At 41.8% G+C, this 25,295-nt stretch overlaps 1 protein-coding gene across 3 annotated transcripts; it reads right to left on the reverse strand.

Moving 5' to 3' along the window:
- LOC100194508 (ubiquitin-conjugating enzyme E2D 2 (UBC4/5 homolog, yeast)) lies at positions 1-22,317 on the reverse strand. 3 transcript variants are annotated; one of them, NM_001139594.1, is given in 8 exon segments: positions 1-822; positions 7,430-7,479; positions 7,658-7,751; positions 7,860-7,965; positions 8,103-8,180; positions 8,270-8,301; positions 8,389-8,452; positions 20,622-20,936. In NM_001139594.1, coding segments are annotated over 7 exon segments (447 nt in total). In that variant the 5' UTR covers positions 20,646-20,936; the 3' UTR covers positions 1-822; position 7,430.
- Positions 22,318-25,295: the final 2,978 nt, after the last annotated feature.

The raw sequence follows: 25,295 nt of genomic DNA on the forward strand, positions 1-25,295 counted from the left end.
TTATTTGTTCAACTTTATTGAGAAAAAAAATAAAAGTAACCATTAAATAGCAGAGCTATTAGTTGATCGATCAGCCATTGAGAGGTTTGAATAACATATTCAGTGCAAAAGCGAGAACAGTGTTGTGGATGATGGATTAACTAATGGCTCCCCTTCTAAAAACAATGAAAGGAAAAGAATTAACAAAAAAGGTGAAACTTTAAAAAGTGGACACGTTTGCTCTCAACTCTTCATTCTCAGCAGCACATAAACCAATTATTTATCTTATCAACATGCATAAAATGTTTGTCCTTATTTACTGCAGATATAGCTAACTTCAGCAATTCTCCATTCAAACAGTTAAGAGTAAGTGTATAATATTCACAGACCTCTAACGCTATTGGCAAATCTTACAAAAATGTGATTGCACCATGTTGATCCTCTCAATACAGAAATTGTGGCATTTGGAGAATCCTTATTCCTTTTAGTTGGCACTTTCTGCGCGAACTTAGAGAAATCAAGAGCTCTTCACAAAGTGGCTGTGGTTGGCTTTATACAGATACATGCTCCATTGAGAGTTCTGATCAATTAGCATCTTTTGGAAAGAAGGGGGCCATGGAGACATTTTTCCTTGTTAAGAGCATGTAAATAAATTTAAGGGGGGGGGGGGGTGCGAAACAAAGAAAATGACTGTTACTGGCTGATGGTAAGGGGCAGCGGCCAAATGGGCAAAAGAATTACAGTAATTGAAAGTTTATTCCATCTATAATGCAAGTTGTTACGACCATGACAGATTATCACATGGCATACTTCTGAGTCCATTCCCGGGCTATTCTGTTGTACCTGTGGAGAAAGAACAAATCAGCAAAAAGAAAATAGGCAATCAATACACAATAGACAAGGGGTGCGAAGATCAAGAACAACGCCATGCATTACAACACCGTAACAGGTTGCCAACTACCCAAGTTGAACTTGAGATCCATGATGTTCACACATAAAACCCCCCATAGTCCCACCAAAATGGCATTCAATATTGTCAATAAACAGTCCCAGACAGACAGTGGAAATACTGTCAGAACCAAGCCCAAATCTACCGAAGCAAAGGCAGATTTATTTAGAGCGGCCAAATATGTCAGCCTAGAGTTAGTTGAAGTGCTGTCAATAATATCACTGTCACAACCAATGACTGTATATATCAACTGTATTAGGCAGCGGTGGTCCCGGCCCATCCACTGAAGAGCCAGGACCACCCAATCATATTGAGCAACAACAACAAAAAAGATCTACACACACACACACTGAACAAAAAATAAACGCAACATGTAAAGTGTTGGTCCCATTTTTCATGAGTTGACAAATTCACAGAAATTTTCCACAAAAAGCTTCTCTCTAAAATGTTGTGCACAGATTTGTTTACATCCCTGTTAAGTGAGCATTTTTCTCCTTTGCCAAGAAAATCTATCGACCTGACAGGTGTGGCATATCAAGAAGCTGATTATGCTGGGGACAACAAAAGGCCACTAAAATGTACAGTTTTGTCACACAAGACAATGCCACAGATGTCTCAAGTTGAGGGAGCGTGCAATTGGCATGTTGAATGCAGGAATGTTCAACAGAGCTGTTGCCAGAGAATTGAATGTTCATTTCTCTACCATAAGCTGCCTCCAAAGTCGTTATAGAGAATTTGGCAGTACGTCCAACCGGCCTCACAACCAAAGACCACATGTAAGCGCGCTAGCCCAGGACCTCCACATCCGGCTTCTTAACCTGCGGGATCGTCTGAGGATGGGGGTGCTCAGGAGTATTTCTGTCTGTATTAAAGTCCTTGTGAGGAAAAACTCATTCTGATTGGCTGGGTCTGGCTCCCCAGTGGAGGGACCTGGCTCCCAAGTGGGTGGGCCTATGCCCTCCCAGGCTCACTCATGGCTGCGCCACTGCCCAATCATGTAAAATCTGTAGATTAGGGCTTAATTTATTTATTTTAATGGCGTGATTTTTTTTCTACAAACCCTAACTCGTTAAAATCGTATTTTTTCCTTAGGGGTGGATCAGCTTAATATTGCGGAAAGATTGTTGCTTCCATCAATGTAATTGTCTGCATAATTTCCAATCTCATATATAATATATACACACACACACACACACACACACACACACACACACGAATATAGATATACATACTTTTTTTAGAATATACCTTTATTATACCCTACCACCCTTCCCCCAATTGGAGTAAACTAATAAACAATAACACTTAGGCTTCTACCTTCACTTTATACATACTATACACATTTTACAGACAACCTATTTTACAATAGTTATATTTTGTTTGTTTTTAGTCCTTTCTCTATTTCTGATGTCCATCCAGTTTGATTTCTATTTGTAACTGTGCTATTTCACAACATTTCTGAACCTATATACATTTTACAGACCCTGTATGTTTTACGTTTGTTATTAGTCCCACCCTTCAGCTCCATTCAACCCCTCCCATCTATCTCTTAACACCATCCATTTTGGATTTCTATTTGTCATATATTTTTCAACTGTGCTGTGATGCTTCACAACAGCACTGACAACTCCACCAGTCCTATTTATGATATCATTCACTAAAATACCTTTAAACATTTTTTTTTTTTCATCAATTAGTATATTTGCGTTTAACCACAAGATTTGTTGTATTATTTGTTCTGTCTTTTCATGTGGATTAAACTGAAATTGCAACCAACTTTCTAAAGCTTGTTTAAAAAAAATAACGATATTTTGGAGATTATTTTGTTTTCAAATAACCGAAAGTGAGCAGTTGTAATCTGGAAAGGGAAAAAGGCCATTCTTGAACATGGGGTGAGGCATTCTTACCAATTTGGATTTAAGTATAACTTTGTATGACTGATGCCTTTAGTGAGAGGTCTAATGCTTTAATATTTAATCATTTCTGCCCTCCTAATTCATATTCAGTATAAAAATAGGCCCTTTTAATTTTGTCTGGCCTGCCATTCCAAATAAAATGGAATATTTTTTGTTCATAGAATTTATAAAGCAGGTCACTAGCTGTAGGTAAACTGTGATATGACTAGAGAGTTAATCAGGGTGATTTTTCCAATAATAGACAGGTATTTTCCTTTTCAATGGTAGCAAGATCTTATCTATTTTTGCTAACTTTCTATAAAAATTTATTGGAGTAAGATCATTTCTTTCTTTTGGGATTTGTATACCGAGTATGTCCACAACCCCGTCAGACCGTTTTATTGGTAAACTACACGGTAATACGTAATATAGTACACATCAAAATTTGGTTTTAATCCAGAGAGGTTAGCAAAACTCAGCATGTTGCGTTCATATTTTTGTTCAGTGTATATACACACACTGAGTGTACAAAACATTAAGAACACCTGCTCTTTACATGACAGACTGACCAGGTGAATTCAGGTGAAAGCTATGATCCCTTATTGATGTCACTTGTTAAAGCCACTTCAAAACAGTATAGATGAAGGGGAGGAGACTGGTTAAAGGATTTTTAAACCTTTAGACGTGGATTGTGTGTGTGCAATTCAGAGGGTGGTAGTAGGTGCCAGGCGCAACAGTTTGTGGCAAGAACTGCAACACTGCTGGGTTCCCCCACACAACAGTTTCCCGTGTGTATCAAGAATGGTCCACCACCCAAAGGACATCCAGCCAACTTGACAACTGTGGGAAACATTGTAGTCAACATGGGTCAGCATCCCTGTGGAACGCTTTGGACACCTTGTTGAGTCCATGCCCTGAAAAATTGAAGGCGGGGGGGTGCAACTCAATATCAGGAAGATGTTCCTAATGTTTGGTATACATCTCACACAGTACCAATCAAAGGTTTGGACACCTACTCATTCAAGGGTTTTTCTTTATTTGTCCTATTTTCTACATGTGAAGACATCAAAACTATGAAATAACATATGGAATCATGTAGTAACCAAAAAAAGTGTTAAACAAATCAAAATATATTTTACACTTGAGATTCTTCAAAGTAGCCACCCTTTGCCTTGACTGCTTTGCACACTTCGCATTATCTCAACCAGCTTCATGAGGAATGCTTTTCCAACAGTCTTGAAGTAGTTCCCACATTTGCTGAGCACTTGTTGGCTGCTTTTCCTTCACTCTGCGGTCCAACTCATCCCAAACCATCTCAATTGGGTTGAGGTCGGGTGATTGTGGAGGCCAGGTCATCTGATCCAGCACTCCATCACTCTCCTTCTTGGTCAAATAGCCCTTACACAGCCTGGAGCTGTGTTTTGGGTCATTGTTCAGTTGAAAAAGAAATGATAGTCCCACTAAGTGCAAACCAGATGGGATGGCGTATAGCTGCAGAATGCTGTGGTAGCCATGCTGGTTAACCTCTATGGGCTAGGTGGGACGCTTGCGTCCCACCTACGTAACAGCCACTGCCAGCATGTGGCGCGATTTTCAAAACCTTAAAAATCCTATTACTTCAATTTCTCAAACATATGACTATTTTACAGCCATTTAAAGACAAGACTCTCGTTAATCTAACCACACTGTCCGATTTCAAAAAGGCTTTACAACGAAAGCAAAACATTAGATTATGTCAGCAGAGTACCAAGCCAGAAATAATCAGACACCCATTTTTCAAGCCAGCATATAATGTCACCAAAACCCAGAAGACAGCTAAATGCAGCACTCACCTTTGATGATCTTCATCAGATGACAACCCTAGGACATTATGTTATACAATACATGCATGTTTTGTTCAATCAAGTTCATATTTATATCAAAAACCAGCTTTTTACATTAGCATGTGACGTTCAGAACTAGCATACTTCCGGGGAACTTCCGGGGAATTCGCTAACATTTTACTAAATTACTCACGATAAACGTTCACAAAAAGCATAACAATTATTTTAAGAATTATAGATACAGACCTCCTCTATGCACTCGATATGTCCGATTTTAAAATAGCTTTTTGGTGAAAGCACATTTTGCAATATTCTAAGTACATAGCCCAGGCATCACGGGCTCGCTATTTAGACACCCGGCAAGTTTAGCACTCACCATAATCATATTTACTATTATAAAAGTTTGATTACCTTTTGTTGTCTTCGTCAGAATGCACACCCAGGACTGCTACTTCAATAACAAATGTTGGTTTGGTCCAAAATAATCCATCGTTATATCCGAATAGCGGCGTTTTGTTCGTGCGTTCCAGACACTATCCGAAATAGTAAAGAAGAGTCGCGCGCATGGCGCAATTCGTGACAATAAAATTCTAAATATTCCATTACCGTACTTCGAAGCATGTCAACCGCTGTTTAAAATCAATTTTTACGACATTTTTCTCGTAGAATCTCCTTTTCGGCAAACAGAGGAAAAAATCCCAAAGGCGGGGGCGGTCGGGGTCACGCGCATAAGCCCAGTGTCCCTTGATCGGCCACTTGAGAAAGGCGATAATGTGTTTCAGCCTGGGGCTGGGATGACGACATTGTTTTTTCCCGGGCTCTGAGCGCCTATGGACGACGTGGGAAGTGTCACGTTAGAGCAGAGATCCTTAGTAAATGATAGAGATGGAAAAGAAGTTCAAGAAATGGTCAGACAGGCCACTTCCTGTAAAGGAATCTCTCAGGTTTTGACCTGCCATTTGAGTTCTGTTATACTCACAGACACCATTCAAACAGTTTTAGAAAATTTAGGGTGTTTTCTATCCATATGTAATAAGTATATGCATATTCTAGTTACTGGGTAGGAGTGGTAACCAGATTAAATCGGGTATGTTTTTTATCCAGCCGTGTCAATACTGCCCCCTAGCCCTAACAGGTTAAGTGTCTTGGGGCCTCCCGAGTGGCGCAGTGGTCCAAGGCACAGCATCGCAGTTGCTATCTGTGCCACTAGAGATCCTGGTTCGAGTCAAGGCTCTGTCACAGCCGGCTGCAACCGGGAGACCCATGGGGCGGTGCACAATTGGCCTAGCGTTGTCCAGGTTAGGGGAGGGTTTGGCCAACAGGGATGTCCTTGTCCCATCGCGTTCTAGCGACTCCTGTGGCGGGCCGGGTGCATGCACGCTGAGGACAGACTGTCGTTTCTCTTTGCTTATTTGAGCTGTTCTTGCCATAATATGGACTTGGTCTTTTACCAAATAGGGCTATCTTCTGTATACCACCCCTACATTGTCACAACACAACTGATTGGCTCAAACGCATTAAGGAAGGAAATTCCACAAATTAACAAGGCACACCTGTTAATTGAAATGCATTCCAGGTGACTACCTCATGAAGCTGGTTGAGAGAATGCCAAAATTGTGCAAAGCTGCCATCAAGGGTGGCTACTTTTTTGGTTACCACATGATTCCAAATATGTTGTTTCATAGTTTTGATAATGTCTTCACTATTATTCTACAATGTAGAAAATAGTAAAAATAAAGAACAACCCTTGAATGAGTAGGTGTGTCCAAACTTTTGACTGGTACTGTATATGTGTATATAAATAAATGTATGCTCTCTACTTGTTAGTGTGCCAAACAGGACATTTGTCTTTTTACCTAAACATGCAAACACCATCAGATAGAATTCATAGCAAGCAATGCACTGGAATGACATTCAGATGAACTGGAATGACATCTAACTGAAAGCCACACCCCTAATAAGCCAAGAATATGACTGCATTGAGGCAGAAACCACTGTGCTTCTATGGCTATATGCACCATGCCACTGCTTACTTCATTAGCAAACAAGACAGCTCAGTCACACTTCTACTTTAACTAGCTTTAAAAATGCTAAATTCTCTCAACCTCACAGCAAAATGTGTAGAATAGCATGAGATTAGCTATAAAAAAAAAGGCACAGTTTCCTCTCTACCCAATGACAAAATGTGTAGAATTGCAGGAAGTCTGTGTTTTTTTGGGCCCACCCACATTTCTGCAGGCCCACCCACAAAAAATGTCTGGCCAAAGCTATCGATCGCATGACACCACTCATTCACGCATTTGAAATCAAATAAGTCAGTTGAGATGGCGTCTCATGTCAGATTTATGTAGACATAACATGCAGTTTGAGCTACACCGGGAAGTGACGTTGCAGGCTAGCTCAGTGCTGCCCCCTCTCATTGAGTATCTCAAGTTGAAGGCCGACCGGGGTACTGCAGGCTGCCATTAGCTACAAAATTATCCTCAGAACTCTGCGTACGATTTTTAAATTATCAGGAAATACACCTGGTGTAGTAAAAGTAATTGGTGCCATGATAGTCTTCAAAAAAAATATATTTATTTACACAAAGATTGCCATTTTCCCCTTCACTATAATGGGAGGGATCTTGTTTTCTGCAAACAATGCCTGCAGTACCGCGGTCAGCCTTGAACTTCGTGGCTTCAATGAGAAGGGAGAGGAGTCCTTCTCCCCTGGTCACAACCCATAAAGCTCCACCACAGACACACACGGTCCACTCCCTTCACAATGCAGGGCAGTCTTACCCTAAAGCATAGCGTACTTGTCTGTCCATTCTCTCGCTAGTCTATTATACCTGATATGGAAGGAAAAGTCCTATATTATAAAGATATGACATTATAGGAATTAACTATCATTTAGCACCTCTCTCGTTCAAGTCTTGGATCAAAAAGTAGCATAATATTTTTCACAAATATTAGAGTATGCAGTTCATGAACAAAATGTAGACAAAGCTGGGTCTACAGTATACTTACTTTTCAGTATCTGTTTTGTAGATACGGGCAATTTCTGGCACTAACGGGTCGTCAGGGTTGGGGTCACATAAGAGAGAACAAATGGACAAAAGTACTGAAAAGGAGATTTAAAAAAGTATTAGAAGTGGATCTTAGGCATGTGAAGTGAAGTCACAAGGTAAAAATGTGTATCACAAAGCATGAGAAACAACAGACATCCTACCTTTAGAGATAGTTAATGCTGGAGACCACTGTGATCTCAAAATATCCAGGCAGATGCTGCCGTTACTGTTAATATTTGGGTGATAAATTCTTGTGGTGAATGCTAGCTGCAATGAAAAGGTTGGAGCAGCAATCAAACACATGATTATATAGATCAACAGAAACCATACTCCTCAATCGTCTACATACATCAAGAAAACTATTAATTGTAATAGAACAGAGGAACAGGAGAGGAAATAATTACCTTAGGTGGTTTGAAGGGGTAGTCTGTGGGGAAATGAATGGTCAGGAAAAAAACACCACCTTGGTATGGACTGTCATTCTGAAAAGAAACGAACATGTCAACGGACACACTGACCAGCCAAAACTAATGCAACTTCAACCAGCAAACACTTCATAAATTATACTTACAGGCCCCATAATAGTAGCTTGCCAATGAAACACTGCAAAAACAGAAAGTAGATACAGTTAGAAACATGTTTCAATGTTGAGAATGTTCGCTCAAATAAAAGTGCTTGGTTTGGCCTTACTGTCATCTCCAACAGGGCCGGCGGAACACTGTGCAGGAGGGTCCCTGGCCAGGTCGTTCAGCTCCTGAAAGAGGGACCAAACCAGGACACCATCAGTCCCACAACCAACATGGTTATTGAGTTTCTCATCCCTTCAACTTCACCCATTTAGTTTATCCAGCATAATGGCTGTGGTTACAAACACGTGTGCATTGGTGATTCTTTTATAGGACAACTGGAAACAGCAAACTCCATGATACTGCTACTGCACAGACCTCACAGTTGTATTTCGAAGGGCATTTACATTGTATTTACATTGCTGCCGTTGCAAAGAGCACGGCAAAGTAAGTACTTCTAAAGGTTAATTAGGGACGGATGAAAAGAGGAATCAATTTTTATAATGACATAGCACAATGACTAGTCTAGGCTCTAGTGAAAGTGGGCAGTGACTTAACAGGTTTCTTGGATTGCAGTGGTAGAGAACATGGTCTCTTGCAGAGCCCTGCCAGAGCAAACACTTCAGGAAACCAGATTATGTAAGAACTTCTTCTGCCAATAAATAAAAGTATATTTGTCACATGCTTCGTAAACAACAGGTGTAGACTAGTGATGTCACAATACCACAGGGTTAAAAATTCTGAGCAGCCTAGAGTTCTGTTCGCCCTGTCCCCTTGTTCACATTTTATAAATGTTCTGCGCATGTGCTTTGCAGAAACCTGTCACTGAAATTCACATTCTACTCAACACAACAAACTGAATTTGACTTCACACTGTTCAGTGTATAATAGAATACTGCATAGAATTTCTGATTTGCAAAGGCCTACCTGTGATTTGGCTGGAGGAATGGGAGGAAGGAATATACATGTATAATGATCTGCAAGTCATTGTGGCAATAAGGGAAAACACCGCATTAAACTTTTACTCAGTTAGCACAGACACACACACACACACACACACACACAGCTCCCAACTTATAACGTTAGGCACCATATAACATTTAAGAAGCACCAGAAAGATAATTGAAATATATTTTAGGCTTACATTGAAGCACATCTCATGAGTAGCAGACCCTTTTCCTTTCTTCTTGTGCCAATCAAATTTGCCTAGACCTACTGTCAAGGCCAAGAAACTCCTGGCAGATGAACTTAAACTGGACCCTAAACGCATCGAGATGGACGGCGCATACGAATGGCACTTTCTTCCCCGATGGACAGCCCAGATCTATAGTGGTGAAACTGCTCAGGTTCAAAGACGAGGAGATTCTCAAGTGAGCCAAGTGCCTGAAGGGAACCAAAATCTTCATTCATGAAGACTTCTCCGAAAAGGTACACCTCAAAATAAAGGAACTGCCGCCACGACTAATTGAAGAACGAAAGAAAGGCAACATCGCATACCTGAAGTATGATCAGCTGGTCGTTCACTCCCCATCTCGTAGGCCTATGGCAAGTGACTCTATATTACACTGATTTGACACACGCATACACACCAACAGATACACATATTTACTGTACTTTGTTCATGTGTTTCACCTAACCTCAAGCGGATCCTTTGTCCGAACCACCCAGGGCATTTGAACTGATTCCAGAGGCTGACCCAAAACAACGCCGCCGAAGAGGCAGACGGAGTGGTCTTCTGGTCAGACTTCGTTGGCGTGCACACCACCCACCGCTGCCGAGTATATTACTCGCTAATGTCCAGTCTAGATAACAAGGTAGACGAAAATAGGCCAAGGGTTGCTTTCCAGAGAGACATCAGGGATTTTAACATACTCTGTTCATGGAAACATGGCTCTCTCGGGATATAGCCACCTGGATTCTTTGTGTGTCGCGCTGACAGGAATAAACATATATCCTGGAAGAAGGAGGGCAGGGGTGTATATTTCATGATTAACGACTCATGGTGTAATTGTAATAACATTCACCCGACCTAGAATTCTTCACAATCAAATGCCAACCGTATTATCTCCCAAGATAATCCTCCTCGGATATTGTCACAGCCGTGTATATCCCCCCTCAAGCCGATATCCCCCCTCAAGCCGAAACTTCACTGGACATTATGCAAACCATATATCCTGAGGCTGCATTCATTGTAGCTGGGGATTTAATCAAGGCAAATTTGAGAATAAGGCTACCTAAATTCTATCCGAATATTGACTGTAGCACTCGCGCAAGAAAAACACTGGATCACTGCTAATCTAAGTCCCCCAATGCATACAAGGCCCTCCCCCTCCCTCCCTTCGTCAAATCTGACCACGACTCCATTTTGCTCCTCCCTTCCTATAGGCAGAAACTCAAACAGGATGTACCCATGCTAAGGACTAATCAAAGGTGGTCTGACCAATCGGAATCCACGCTTCAAGATTGTTTTGATCACGCAGACTGGAATATGTTCCGGGTATCCTCAGAGAACAATATCGACGTAAACGCTGATTCGGTGAGCTAAGTTTATAAGGAAGTGTATAGATGTTGTACCCACTGCCTATTAAAACCTACCCTAACCAGAAACTGTGGATAGATGGTGGCATTCGCACAAAACTGAAGGCGCGAACCACTGCATTTAACCATGGAAACAGTGTAGTTATTCCCTCCACAAGGCAATCAAACAAGCGAAATGTCAGTATAGAGACAAAGTGGAGTAGCAATTCAACAGCTCCGACGCATGTGGCAGGGCCTACAGACAATCACGGACTACAAAAGGAAAACCAGCCACGTCACAGACAAAACACTTTTGCCCGCTTTGAGGATAATACAAGGACTGTAGGCTCTCCTTCTCCGTGGCCGACGTAACGTGTTAACCCTCACAAGGCTGCCGACCCAGACAGCATCCCTAGCCGCGTCCTCCGAGCATGCACAGACCAGCTGGCTGGAGTGTTTACAGACATATTCAATCTCTCCCCATCCCAGTCTGCTGTCCCCACATGCCAAGAAGGTCAAGAAGGCAAAGATACCCAAGTACCAAACTAGGCAAAAGGTAACTGAACTAAATGATTATCACCCCGTAGCACTAACTTCTGTCATCATGATGTGCTTTGAGAGACTAGTCAAGGATCATATCACCTCCACCCTACCGGTCATCCTAGACAAGGCCTGGGCAACTCCAATCCTCGGGGGCCTGATTGGTGTCACACTTTTGCCCCAGCTAACATATCTGACTCCAATAATCAACTAATCATGATCTTCAGTTAAAAATGCAATTAGTTTAAAAATCAGGTGAGTTTGCTAGGGATGGGGGAAAAGTGTGACACCAATCAGGCCCCAGAGGACTGGAATTGCCCAGGCCTGCCCTAGAACCACTTCAATTTGCTTACCGCCCCAATTCAATCTGCTTACACACAGATAGTGCAGTGTGATGGCGATTGCATCATCCCATCTGGACAAGAGGAATACCTATGTAAGAATGCTGTTCATTGACTACAGCTCAGCATTCAACGCCACAGTACCCTCCAAGCTCATCATTAAGCTGGAGGTCCTGGGTCTCAACCCATGCCGGGTCACCCCAGGTGGTGAAGGTAGGAAACAACATCTCCACTTCGCTGATCCTCAACACTAGGGCCCCACAAGGGTGCGTCCTCAGCCCCCTCCTGTACTCCCTGTTCACCCATGACTGCTTAGCCATGCATGCCTCCAACTCAATCAGGAAGTTTGCAGACGACACAACAGTAGTAGGCTTGATTACCAACAACGACAAGACAGCCTACAGGGACGAGGTGAGGGCCCTAGGAGAGAGGTGCCAGGAAAATAACCTAGCACTCAACGTCAACAAAACAATGGAGCTGATCGTGGACTTCAGGAAACAGAAGAGGGAGCACCCCCCTAACCTCATCGACAGGACAGCAGTGGAAAAGATGGAAAGTTAAGTTCCTCGGTGTACACATCACAGACAAACTGAAATGGTCCACCCACACAGACAGTGTGGTGAAGGCACAACAGTGCCTCTTCAACCTCAGGAGGCTGAAGAAATTTGGCTTGTCACTAACAGAGAGGCTGCTGCCTACATAGACTTGAAATCATTGTCCACTTTAATAATTGGATCACTAGTCACTTTAATAATGTTTACATATATTGCATTACTCATCTCATATGTACAGTTGAAGTCGGAAGTTTACATAAACAAGTTAATGACTCCAACCTAAGTGTTTCAACTACTCCACAAATTTCTTGTTAACAAACTATAGTTTTGGCAAGTCGGTTAGGACATCTACTTTGTGCATGACACGAGTAATTTCTCCAACAATTGTTTACAGACAGATTATTTCACTTATAATTCAGTGGATCACAATTCCAGTGGGTCAGAAGTTTACATACACCAAGTTGACTGTGCCTTTAAACAGCTTGGAAAACTCCAGAAAATGATGTCATGGGTTTAGAAGCTTGGAATGGAATAAGAATATATACACATATAAATATATGGATGAAAAATGATAGAGCGGCATAGGCAAGATGGTTTAAAAAACATATACAGTTGAAGTCGGAAGTTTACATGCACCTTAGCCAAATACATTTAAACTCAGTTTCACAATTCCTGACATTTAATCCTAGTAAAAATTCACTGTCTTAGGTCAGTTAGGATCACCACTTTATTTTAAGAATGTGAAATGTCTGAATAATAGTAGAGAGTGATTTATTTCAGCTTTTATTTATTTCATCACATTCCCAGTGGGTCAGAAGTTTACATACACACCATTAGTATTTGGTAGCATTGCCTTTAAATTGTTTACCTTGGGTCAACCGTTTTGGGTAGCCTTCCACAAGCTTCCCACAATAAGTTGTGTGAATTTTGGCCCATTCCTCCTAACAGAGCTGGTGTAACTGAGTCAGGTTTGTAGGCCTCCTTGCTCACACGCTTTTTCAGTTCTGCCCACAAATTTTCTATAAGATTGAGGTCAGAGCTTTGTGATGGCCACTCCAATACCTTGGCTTTGTTGTCCTTACGCCATTTTGCCACAACTTTGGAAGTATGCCTGGGGTCATTGTCCATTTGGAAGACCCATTTGCTACTAAGTTTTAACATCCTGACTGATGTCTTGAGATGTTGCTTCAATATATCCACATAATTTTCCATCCTCATGATGCCATCTATTTTGTGAAGTGCACCAGTCCCTCCTGCAGCAAAGCACCCCCACAACATGCTGCTGCCACCCCGTGCATCGCGGTTGGGATGGTGTTCTTCGGCTTGCAAGCATCCCCCTTTTTCCACTGGAATTGTGATACAGTGAAATAATCTGTCTGTAAACAACTGTTGGAAAAATTACTTGTGTCATGCACAAAGTAGATGTCCTAACCGACTAGTCAAAACTATAGTTTTTTAACAAGAAATGTGTGGAGTGGTTGTAAAACGAGTTTCAATGACTCCAACCTTAGTGTATGTAAACTTCCGACTTCAACTGTACATCTTTACCAAATCTATGCGAACTGGTATTGTTCCTAAAGATTAGAAAATTGTTATCCCCATCTAAAAAAATCTGTGGATCAAAGATGTTTTCCAAATAAATCACCCAATATCTGTACTACCATGTTTTTCTCAAATCCTAGAAAAATTGGTGTATAAAAGAATGTTGAAACATTTAAAAAATAAACTATTCTCTGTGAGCACCCATATGGTATTCGGAAAAAATATTCCACAGATATGGCTCTTTTGCAACTTGCGGATAAATATTTACAGCCCTTAAAAATGAATACGCTCTTGGCATCTTTTTAGATTTATCCAAAGCGTTTGACACGGTTGACAAACTATTACTTTCTAAATTGCATTATTACGGTTTTCATGATTATATAGTTATGTTTATGATAGAGAATGTTTTTAGGCAAATGGCCTTAGCATCTACCAGGGCCAAGATATCCTGTGGCGTCCCACAGGGTTTGATATTTGGACCTTTGTTATTCATAATCTATATCAATGACCTTGCTGCTGTGTCTTCTACCGTACTTCCCATTCTCTTTGCTGATGATACCAACTAGATTTTCATTACACAAGAATTTTGATTTACCAGTTAATGAAGCCAACTCAGACATGGCCACATTTTCTGAATGGTTCCAGATAAACAAATTATCTTTAAACGTTAACAAAAATCCAACTTTATTGTATTCACAAGTAAGAACACAAAATATTGTAAAACTGAGCCAGGATCTCAATTGGTGGGAATGAAATGGAACAAGTCACATCCACTAGATTCCTTTGAGTTCTAATTGATGAAAAGTTATCCTGGAAAGATCATATTCAATTTGTCTGCAGCAAAGTGATGAAATATGTTGGTATCATCAGAAAGATTAGTGGTTTGGTTCATCAGGCTCACCAACAGATGCATATCTGTATTCCCAATCATGTGAAATCCATAGATTTGGGTCTAATTTATTTATTTCCATTGACTGATTTGCTTATATGAACTGTAACTCAGTTAAATCTTTGAAATTGTTGCATGTTGCATTTCGATTTTTGACCAGTATAAATTAGCGCTAATCCCAATACGAAGAAAAAAAGGTAGCACCTGTAATACGGGTATTATTTTTTTTTAAACCATTTAGGCTAGAGACATGCCGTTCTCTGCTGTAAAGCTGCAAGCATGCCAACCGCGAAGCTGTGCTCCATTTCCCCTCTCTGGCGCTTAGAGTCTGCATGACAGCGAACTTGCAGTATAAATCAAACTGGCCTGTGCTCATGGTTATCAACTTTTCTCACTCTGCTCCAATGTCACAAATGTACAAATATAACAGAAGACTCATCAGGGTCTGCATCCCTGCTCGCCATCACGGTTAAACTCTATTTTAAAAACGGATGGCGCAACAGATGCGCAGGAAGAGAGGATGGAGAGAAGCAGGTGAGTGAGGGTTGGCAGGGGATGCGGCTGGCGGATTACAGCTGCCACGTGATTTGCACATTAAAGTGAAGTGGATATTATTAGACCGGCGCATACGAGTGGCTTTTGCTTAAATCCATCTGAATTTAGGAAAACTGCCTTTATAAAACTGTTATAATAGGTGCCAGCTGGTTCTTTAGAAGAGCTGAAAAATGTGGTAGTATCATATGAAACAGTACTACGGTATTCTAAAATGTTGGTATCATAAGTATCATGATGTTTTGGTACTGATATTACCGTGGTATCGGTATACCGTGCAACTAACAGTGAAATATTTACTTACGGGCACTTCCCAACAATGCAGAGAGAATAATAGAAAAATTATAACACAAGGAATATATACATGGGGTACCAGTACCAAGTCGATGTGCAGATGTAAGAGGTAATTGAGGTAGATACTTACGTTACAGCCTTATTCTAAAATGGATTAAATAGTTTTTCCCCCCTCAAATCAATCTACAGACAATACCCCATAATGACAAAGCAAAAACAGGTTTAGCTCTACAAAGAGTCTTGGTGGTTTCATTTAAGAATGATGGACACCACTGTGTTCTTGGGTACCTTCAACGTTGCAGATATTTTTTGGTACCCTTCCCCTGATCTGTGCCTCGACACAATCCTGTCTCAGCGCTCTACGGAGAAGTCCTTCGACCTCATGGCTTGGTTTTTGCTCTGACATGCACTGTCAACTATGGGACCTTATATAGACAGGTGTATGCCTTTCCAAATCATGTCCAATCAATTGAATTTACCACAGGTGGACTCCAATCAAGTTGTAGAAACATCTCAAGGATGATCAATGGAAACAGGATGCACCTAAGCTCAATTTCGAGTCTCACAGCAAAGGGTCTGAACACTTATGCAAATAAGGTATCTGTTTTAATTTTTTAATACATTTGCAAACATTTCTACTAGGGATGCACAACATATCGGTGAACATATCGGAATCGGCCGATATTAGCTAAAAATGCCAACATCGGTATCGGCCGATACGTGCCAAACCGATGTCAAAGCTGCTGTGCATACCTATATAACGTAGGTACATGACGTAATGACGGCACATAAAATTGTGCGCTATACGTGCAACACAGCATAAACTAGCCCACAATGTCTGCTGTGTGGTTCTCGCAGTCAACAAGTCGAGCAGTCATTTGAAAGAGTAACAAAATTTCAGCGAGACAACTCAAAGGCGAAATCCACTAAAGCCAAGATAATGGTTGATTGTCAAGGGCAATGAATTCCATTCTCTGTCGTGGGTGATGCTGGCTCTCGCCGACTGGTTGAGCACCGGCACACACTACCAAGAGAGCTATTTTTCAGATGTTGCCCTACCGGAGTTAAACAGTGATAGCGTCACTGCTATTAGCTTCACGACATCCAAACAGCGTCCCATTTTATGTGTCTTTGCGTGTCAAAAAATATACAATAGCAGTCAAAGCTGTACGAAAAAGTCTGCAAACAAGCAAACACCGGCCACGAACGATGTGTTTACAATACCACGTTGGTAATATAGCATCATTTGTTTGACAGCAACTTCTGGGGTAGCTAGCTTTAGCTTGGTACTTAGCTAGCAACAATACAACCAGCCTGAAAACAATGACCAGTCATTTTCATTATTCTTAGCAATGATTTAAGAATCCTTGTAAGTATTAGCTAGGTTGACACTTGTTCGCCTATTGAAATTGAACCTCAGTTCATGAAAATAAATAGCTAGCCAGCTACTTAACCCTGTTGCCCAAAGATAACGTTATAAGCAGCCAACTAGCTTCATCTGGCTAGTGAGGCTCAACCGGACGGGGTTGTGTTGTGAAGCTAGCCACAATAAGAATTAGGCACAATAGTGGAATTTGCGCTTTGCCTTCTAAATAAAAGTATGTAATTGACAGTGATGCAAATGAATACAAAAAGTAGAATTATGACACTTCTATTTTGAAGGCAATACGCAAAGTCCACTTTTGTTGCTAATCCTTATTGTGGCTAGCTTCACATAGATTGGTCTGACCATTAATCAAATAAGAACTGTCTTATAAATGACGGTTACTTTAGATGATGACACCTAGCAATATAGTTAGCTAGCTAACTATAGCTAATGAAACAATGTTTTGCTATGTTTTTGGCGAAGAACATTGTTTGCTATGAGATACCTAGCTTTTTTTATGACCAGCACTGTAGGTGCGCGAGACAACTTTACCAACATCATAGCACACGTATCGATGAATCGTGACATATGAAATACGAGTGATAGTGTAATCAATGTGTAATAACTACGTAAAAAATGAATGAACGCGTTAAATGATTATGTGACGTGCAGTCATATTCAGGTCCTGATTGGTGAACAAGCTTATTTGACACGTCAAGTAGTGTTATAGTATATTTTTTGACACGCAAAGACCCAAACGGCGTTCCATAGCAAAGACCCAAACGGCATTCCATAGCAAAGACCCAAACGGCATTCCATAGAAATCCTGGTTGAGAATGAAACTGAACAAATGAACAATGAAACTGCACAGCAAGTAAGTGAAAAAAATAGGTTTTGATTATGTTTTACTGGTAATGGGGACATGCATAAATGCCAACACAATAACTTTTGGTCAGCGTGGTGTGTGTGTGTGTGTAACCTTTATTTAACTAGGCAAGTCAGTTAAGAACTAATTCCTATTTACAATGACGGCCTACCCCGGATGATGCTGGGCCAATTGTGCGCCGCCCTATGGGAATCACAATCACGGCAGGATGTGATAGAGCCTGGATTCAAACCAGGGACTGTAGTGACGCCTCTTGCACTGAGATGCAGTGCCTTAGACTGCTGTGTCCATGTGTGTGTTAACTATTTAACTGTTAGAATGCTTAAAAGGCCGCTAAAAAAAAGTATAATTGGTTATCGGTATCGTTTTTCTTTGGCAAGGAAAATACTGGGTATCGGCCAAAAATGTGATATCGGTGCATCACTAATTTCTACAAACCTGTTTTCGCTTTGTCATAATGGGGTATTAGGGGGAAGATGGGTTAAATAATATATTCAAATCTATTTTAGAATAAGGCTAATTTAACAAAATGTGTAAAAAGGGAAGTGGTCTGAATACTTTCCAAACGCACTGTAGGTAGGGATAAAATTACTTGGCAATGGGATAGATAAACAGTAGCATCAGCATATGTGGTGAGTCAATAGAGTTAGTGCAAATTGGGTCAATGCAGATAACCAATAACCTGGACTAACTATTTAGCCGTTTTATGGCTTGGGGGTAGAAGCTGTTCAGGGTCCTGTTGATTACCGTCTATATTGCATATGAGTCTGATTGGGAGTGGATGAGAATGTTTGTCATCAAATAGATCAGTAAAAGAGGTGTAAGCCAAGCCTTGAACAGGTAGGAAGCTGTGGGCTGTGTTTCCGTCAGGCACAGGTGGTGTCTGTGCAAAGCTGAGCTAGCGTATAAAGACACACAGCTGTCACTCAACCAGTAACAGGCTAACAGCCTGTGTGACATGGGCCTAGGATTCCTCTCCCATGGTCAACTAACCGGTTAGAAAGATCAACACTCAACCATTATGTAAATACAGACCTGCTATAACTCAGTAATAAACATAGGCCTGTATAGATTTGAGTGATGCGTATGTGAGTCGAGGCAAGTAATTAGCATCTAGCGATAGGGAATACAGAACTTTGCATGATAGATGAAAGCCTAACCCCGACAAATTGTGGCAATGTCTTACTCAAACACCTGAGTCAGAATGAGGATTGGCCTGACCAGTGTTATACTGTGGGAGCCCAAACGGGAGGGAAAGACAACGGCAGCATTGATGTCAGTGTGTGTCTATCTGCACTCAAGCACTTCTCTGTGGTTAAGCAAACCTAAAGTGTGGGCTTAGTGAAATTAGAAAGGTTTTTGATAAGAAGCAAATTAATAAATCTGAGTTATACGCATCGTACTTAATGTTTAGGTCTACATTTTGTTGTTGGTTTCATAAACTATGCTGGGTTCAATTCAGTTCAATTGTGTCAGTATCTTTGAAACTATAATCTATCAACAAAGTTGCACACTCCATATATAAACTCCCAGCACTTTAATGGGTATTTACCAACGTGTCGGCATCACTGTGCCTTATTGTTTATTCACCGTTAGTCAGCACCTCCACACAAACAAATTTTTCTGGGTGTGCGCCCACTCATGTTTTTTTCATCTACTAGTACCTTTTAAACTAATTCCAATAGGTTCTTTATGCTAGAAGTTATTTGTACAGTAACAACCAATGTTCCCCTTTATTTTCAGGCAGGACTCAAAGGGCTTTGAAGCAACATCCTGGGATACCAACAATTTATTTTTAGGCATGGGCCCTGTCCCACTTAAGGTGAACAGCTAGCAGCATAGGCCAACATTCGTTTACATCTATTCAAACTGAACATTTATAAGATACTCCTTACATAACACCCACGCCCCCCTTAAAAAAAAAAATAAAGGGTGTAGGCATTGGTTTAACACCTACTACAGCAATGTAATGTTGGTGACCTCATCCATGGTGTTTTAGTTTTAATGTTTGCCAATGACAATAGAATAGGCATACCTACCACTTAATGCCACGGCCCTATAACATTCAAAGCTGAGTAATATGGTATGCTTTCAACTAACTAAATGTTCAACTCAAGTGTCAGTGAATGACACCTATAAACCAAGATTAGGAGAGGTGTTTAATGTAGAACTTGGCTTGGGGGGGACTGCAATTCCAGACTAACATAGTAGTAACACCACAGCAGCTAGCTAAGTCTATTTTTATGCCCGTGTTTCTTAAAATAGTAGAGGCCAGAAAAAAATACCCACACCAGGATAACACTTGACTTGGCCAACTTGCATGACAAGGTTTATATTTCCAGCAAGGAACTCCAACCCGAAACATGCCACGAGCTGGTAACGTTAGTGGTATGCAACAGCCTTATCCTCCCTCTCATCAGGTTTCACCATATCTTGTTAGCTCCAGTAGAAGTTTAAGGGATAACGTTACTAGCGAACGCACTTTACACTAACTAACCTACCGTTAGTCGAGTCATTTAGCTTGGATTTTAGCTACTTAGATTCTTTACTAATGTTTTGGTCACACTCACTTTAAAGTGGCTAAAACTAACTGACATTAGCTAGCTAGGCTAGGCCCTGCTGCCACTTTGCTACTGCTAGCTAAAATGGCTAACCAAAAGCCAAGGCAGCACGCTTGGCCAGCTAACGTTATAGCGAGCTAAGGTTATAGCGAGCTAGCTAACGTTATAGTCAGCTGCCCACTGTACAACGACATTAACTAACGTAGTTATCTAACTAAAACGACATACCAATTTCACCACATTAGTTACCTGCTACAGAAGATCTAACTTATTAAGCAGTATTTACGGCAAAGCGTCAAACAACAATCCATTTACCTTGTGAATTCGTTTTAAGGCCATTCTGCCAGTGCGTAGCAGGGAGCGGTTGTCGAAGAGGGAGAGCACAGGCTAGCTACGTGATGCTAACTAGCATATATCAATTAGCTGTAGTGTAAGGCGAACTACCTAACGTGTTAGTTACCTAGCTAGCTTTGCAAAAACTGACAATTTTACTTTTACAGTTGAGACAAGGGTATCAATATAGAATGATATTCTGGCTTTCCTTTGTCGACAGCCTTTGACTGCACTGGTATTATAACGTTGCCGTTACAAACTTGACCAGCCGAATGATTACGTTAGCTCGGCTCGTTCTTCTGGTCACGACTGTGAAGTGAGCAATATTCGCGATGAGTGCAATCAGCGGTTCGCCTTCAAAAGAAAAGTCCCGCATTGAAACTGATGCAGCCGGATACAAATAGTTCAATCATGCCACAATTTGACTAGCTAATGCTAAACAAGGTTGGAATGTCCTTACATAAAGACAATCATTTATTCATTTTACAATAAACAGTAAAAATCTGTTGAAATCTCAAAAAGTTTGACACCTGCACCATTGAGAGTCTCTTGACTGGCTGCATCACTGCTTGGTACTAAGAGGCTCCTGAACAGCTTCTATCCCCAAGCCATAAGACTTCTAAATAGCTAACAAAATGGATGCACAGACTATCTGTATTGACCCTTATATTGTATATATTTTTTTGCACTGGCTCTATGCATACGCACACACTCTATAAACATTCTACCCACTCACACACACTCACTCTGACACTCCAACACACAAACACACAAACGCTCACACACACATTCATACTGACTCACACACGCACATACAATCATCATATACTGTATATCCTATAGTCAATCACAAGTGTGTGTGTGTGTGTGTGTGTGTGTGTAGTGCGTGCGTGCGTGCGTGCGTGCGTGCGTGTGTGCGTGAGTGAGTGTGTGTGTGCTGCGTGCGTGCATGAGTGCTTGCATGAGAGCCCGTTTGATGACATCTGGTTGACATCAGATTTAATTAATTGATTCATTTAATTAAATCCATTAAAGGGGCAATCTGGGATTGGTACATCAATTTTTTGACTTTTAAATTATTAAAATATAGCCATTGATTTTTGAAGAATGTAACTTAGAAATGCCTCATGAGCAAGTCTTACCCCATCAGAACCCAAAATATAAGCTTATTTAACTTCAAGCCATACAAGCCATACATGATTACAATTATAATTTTGATCTCAAGGATGGTCAGTCCTTGCATCCATAAGTGAGAGTTCTTGCGTCTATGTATTTGAGAGTGGCTACATTTTTGCTGCCCCATTCATCAGCTGTTAACCAAACATGAAATTAAAGCTGAAAAGTCATTCTCTCTACTATTATTCTGACATTTCACATTCTTAAAATAAAGTGGAGATCCTAACTGATCTAAGACAGTGAAGTTTTACTAGGATTAAATGTCAAGAATTATGAAAAACCGAGTTTAAATGTATTTGGCTAAGGTGTATGTAAACTTCCGACTTCAACTGTAGTTTTCTTTTTTTTTTACCGTCTCCATAATGTCCATGACTTTCTTGTAGATAGACCATATGGTTCAAAAGAAAATAGCGTAATTAATGAAAATAGCATCTAATCAACAATGGCATTATTTTAAATTAAAGGACTGGTTTGCCCAAAATCCAGAAACTCCCAAGTGATTCCATATATTGAAACGAATTCAGTGGAATTTGCCCTTTCCCCTTCTCTTCACGAGTCACGGATCACATGACTCGTGACGTTGCTGGATGCAGGCCTTGCTCTGTTCCTTTGTCAGTGAATAAATGATTCACAAATCTGCGAACTGTGGGCAAATTCATTGTTTTATTGATGGTGAACTGCCGAATGAACTATTTTTGTCAAAAGTACTATTGGTTTTGAGTCAGGATATGGGTACTTTTCCACCAAAAATGTTTGAGATTATTTTATATCATTACGCTATGTAGCCGACTATGTAGCCGACAGCAGCAGAGATGGGTAGCATGAGCGCCCTCGTGGGGGAAACCCTGCTACGTAGAAACATCATGATATGCCCGTATATAAAGCTTGATGTTACAGATTACATTTTTTTTTGGGGGGGGGGTCTACTAACCACTGGTCTGGCAACCATCATTACGCACATCTGTTCCCCATAGTTACGCACACCTGGACCTCATCATCACCTTGATTATTCTCCCTTTATTTAGCCCTCAGTAGCCTCAGTCATCAGGCAATATTGGTTTTGTCACATTCAGTACACTTCTCCTGTTTTGTTTATCTGCCTTTTTCTAATGATTAATTAAACTCACCTTCTGCAGAGAGGGAGGTGAGTGAATATTCCAACTCCCGCAGAGTGCCCAGACTGCACCCTGCTGGACCGTGGCAACCTCCCGCAGATGGAATGAGCCGGCGCTACACACCCTATTCCGAAGACGAATGTGCGAGGAGGTCCAGATGGAGTTGACGTGCCGGAGCTACCACCTTTCCGTGAGACGGGCTCATTGCAATGGCCATCCGTCTTGCCAACCTTCTTCGGGAGCGCCGACGTTCCCCTTCGCCTCTCGCCCTCCTCCTTTGGCCATCCTGAGGCAGAGCCTGAACCCATGGAGGTAGGGGCCACACACCTCCCCGTCGCCGGAGACAGCTGGGGCTCTGTTTCTATTGCGGCCAGGAGGGGCACCAGCTTCAGCGGTGTCCGGTGCATCCCAACCCTGAGTCCACGGGGCCATAATCATCCGTCTCCCGCAGTAGGCTTGAGTATTCCATCATCGCTTTCCGCCAAACCGTTCCTGGTTTCCATTTCACTGGCTGGACGTCCCTCATGTGTTGTCTCTTCAGCTCTAGGGGCCTCCGGCGCCATGGGGAATTTAATCTATTAGGTCCCTCGCCTCCTCCCTGAACACCCCCTTGTATCTGCTCTCCTCTCCTTTTCCGGTTCTAGCCCTGGATAATCGACCATTGGGATCTGGTACAATCACGCACATCACAGCACCATTCACCATAACCATTGGACCCATTCACCAAGAAAGCCTTCCCCTCCTCATCACCACACCGTACACAAAGTCATCCTCGGCCTCCCGTGGCTCCAACGTCATGACCCCACCATCTGCTACTCGAGGATGAAAATCACCACCTGGGAACCCGGATGCCGAAGGACCTGCTTTCCCTTACCCTGTGGTTCAATGTTGGTTAAGGGTGGTTGACCTCCAGCCTGACATCCCAGAGGTTTACCAGGATCTCCGGGAGGTTTTCTCCAAGACCGCGCCACCTGTCTCACTCCTCATCATCCCCTGGGACTGTGCCATCGGCCTGCTTGCAGGCTCTACGCAGCCGCGTCTACCCTCTGTCGGTGGCTGAAACCAAGGCCATGGAGAAGTACATCCAGGAGGCTCTGCAACAGGGTTGAATGGAAAACAGCCTTCAGCACGATGTTTGGGCACTATGAGTACTTGGTGATGCCTTACGGATTAGCCAATACTCCGTCAGTGTTCCAGGCATTCGTAAACGAGGGCGCCAGACGGTCGTGTACATTGACGACATCCTGGTCTACGTTGCCACCTTGGAGGATCACATCGCCCACGTCCGAGTAGTTCTGGGACGCCTCCTGGAGAACCGCCTGTATGTGAAAGCAAAGAAGTGCCATCAGGTCGCTGTCTCCTTCTTGGGATACTGGATCAGTCCGCAGGGAGTGATGATGGATGAGAGAAGGAATGTCACTCCTCCACCGGGCTGACTCCCTTCCAGTGTGTCCTGGGTTTTCAGCTGGCCATGGCCTCGTGGACCTCGAGGCAAACCGAAGTCCCTGCGGTGGACAAGTGACTACGGCGTGCATAGGAGGTTTGGAACGCTGCTCACGTGAGGCTCAAAATCAAATCAAATCTTATTGGTCACATACACATGGTTGGCAGATGTTATTGTGACTGTAGCTAAATGCTTTTGCTTCTAGTTCCGACAGTGCAGTAATATCTAACAGTAATCTAACAATTCCACAACAACTACCTAATACACACAAATCTACCGTAAATTCCGGACTATAAGCCGCAACTTTTTTCCCAGGCTTTGAACCTCGCGGCTTAAACAATGACGCGGCTAATATATGGATTTTTCCCGCTTTCAATTTTTTTTCTTCCAAAAAACACATTCTGTGACGTGCTCAGTTTTTTGGCGGCATGAAGCTTTCATTAGACCAATGAAATTGCCGAACGGGTTACGGTCAAACAACTTTTTTGTTTACTGTTTAGATTAAATCGAGCGCTCTCAAACTTCCCATCATTCTGATTACAGTAGTCATTTTGTCACCCTCATCATGGCAAAGACACGGAGAAATGCATATGATGCAGCTTTCAAGTTGAAGGCGATTGATCTGGCTGTTGGAAAAGGAAATAGAGCTGCTGCACGGGAGCTTGGTCTTAATGAGTCGATGATAAGACGTTGGAAACAGCAGCGTGAGGAATTGACTCAGTGCAAAAAGACAACTAAAGATTACTGCTAATTATTTTTTTTTTGTTACAAGCCGTGTTTCGTTAAAGTCTATTTATTTTTGTTACAAGCCGTGTTTGGTTAAAGCCTATTTATTTTTGTTACAAGCCGTGTTTCGTTAAAGCCTGTGTAAAGTTCATTTGTTTCAATGTACCGGTAGGCACCTGCGGCTTATAGACATGT

The sequence above is a fragment of the Salmo salar genome, chromosome ssa05 (genome assembly GCF_905237065.1).
Source record: "Salmo salar chromosome ssa05, Ssal_v3.1, whole genome shotgun sequence".
Classification (NCBI taxonomy): Eukaryota; Metazoa; Chordata; class Actinopteri; order Salmoniformes; family Salmonidae; genus Salmo; species Salmo salar.

Coding starts and splice junctions, on each gene's coding strand:
- LOC100194508 (XM_014199396.2), bottom strand. CDS start 20,645: ATGGCCTTAAAACGAATTCACAAG. Junction 7,966..8,102: donor ACCCCTTCAAACCACCTAAG/GTAATTATTTCC, acceptor TTTTCATTGCAG/CTAGCATTCACCACAAGAAT. Junction 7,752..7,859: donor AGCATTAACTATCTCTAAAG/GTAGGATGTCTG, acceptor TCTCCTTTTCAG/TACTTTTGTCCATTTGTTCT.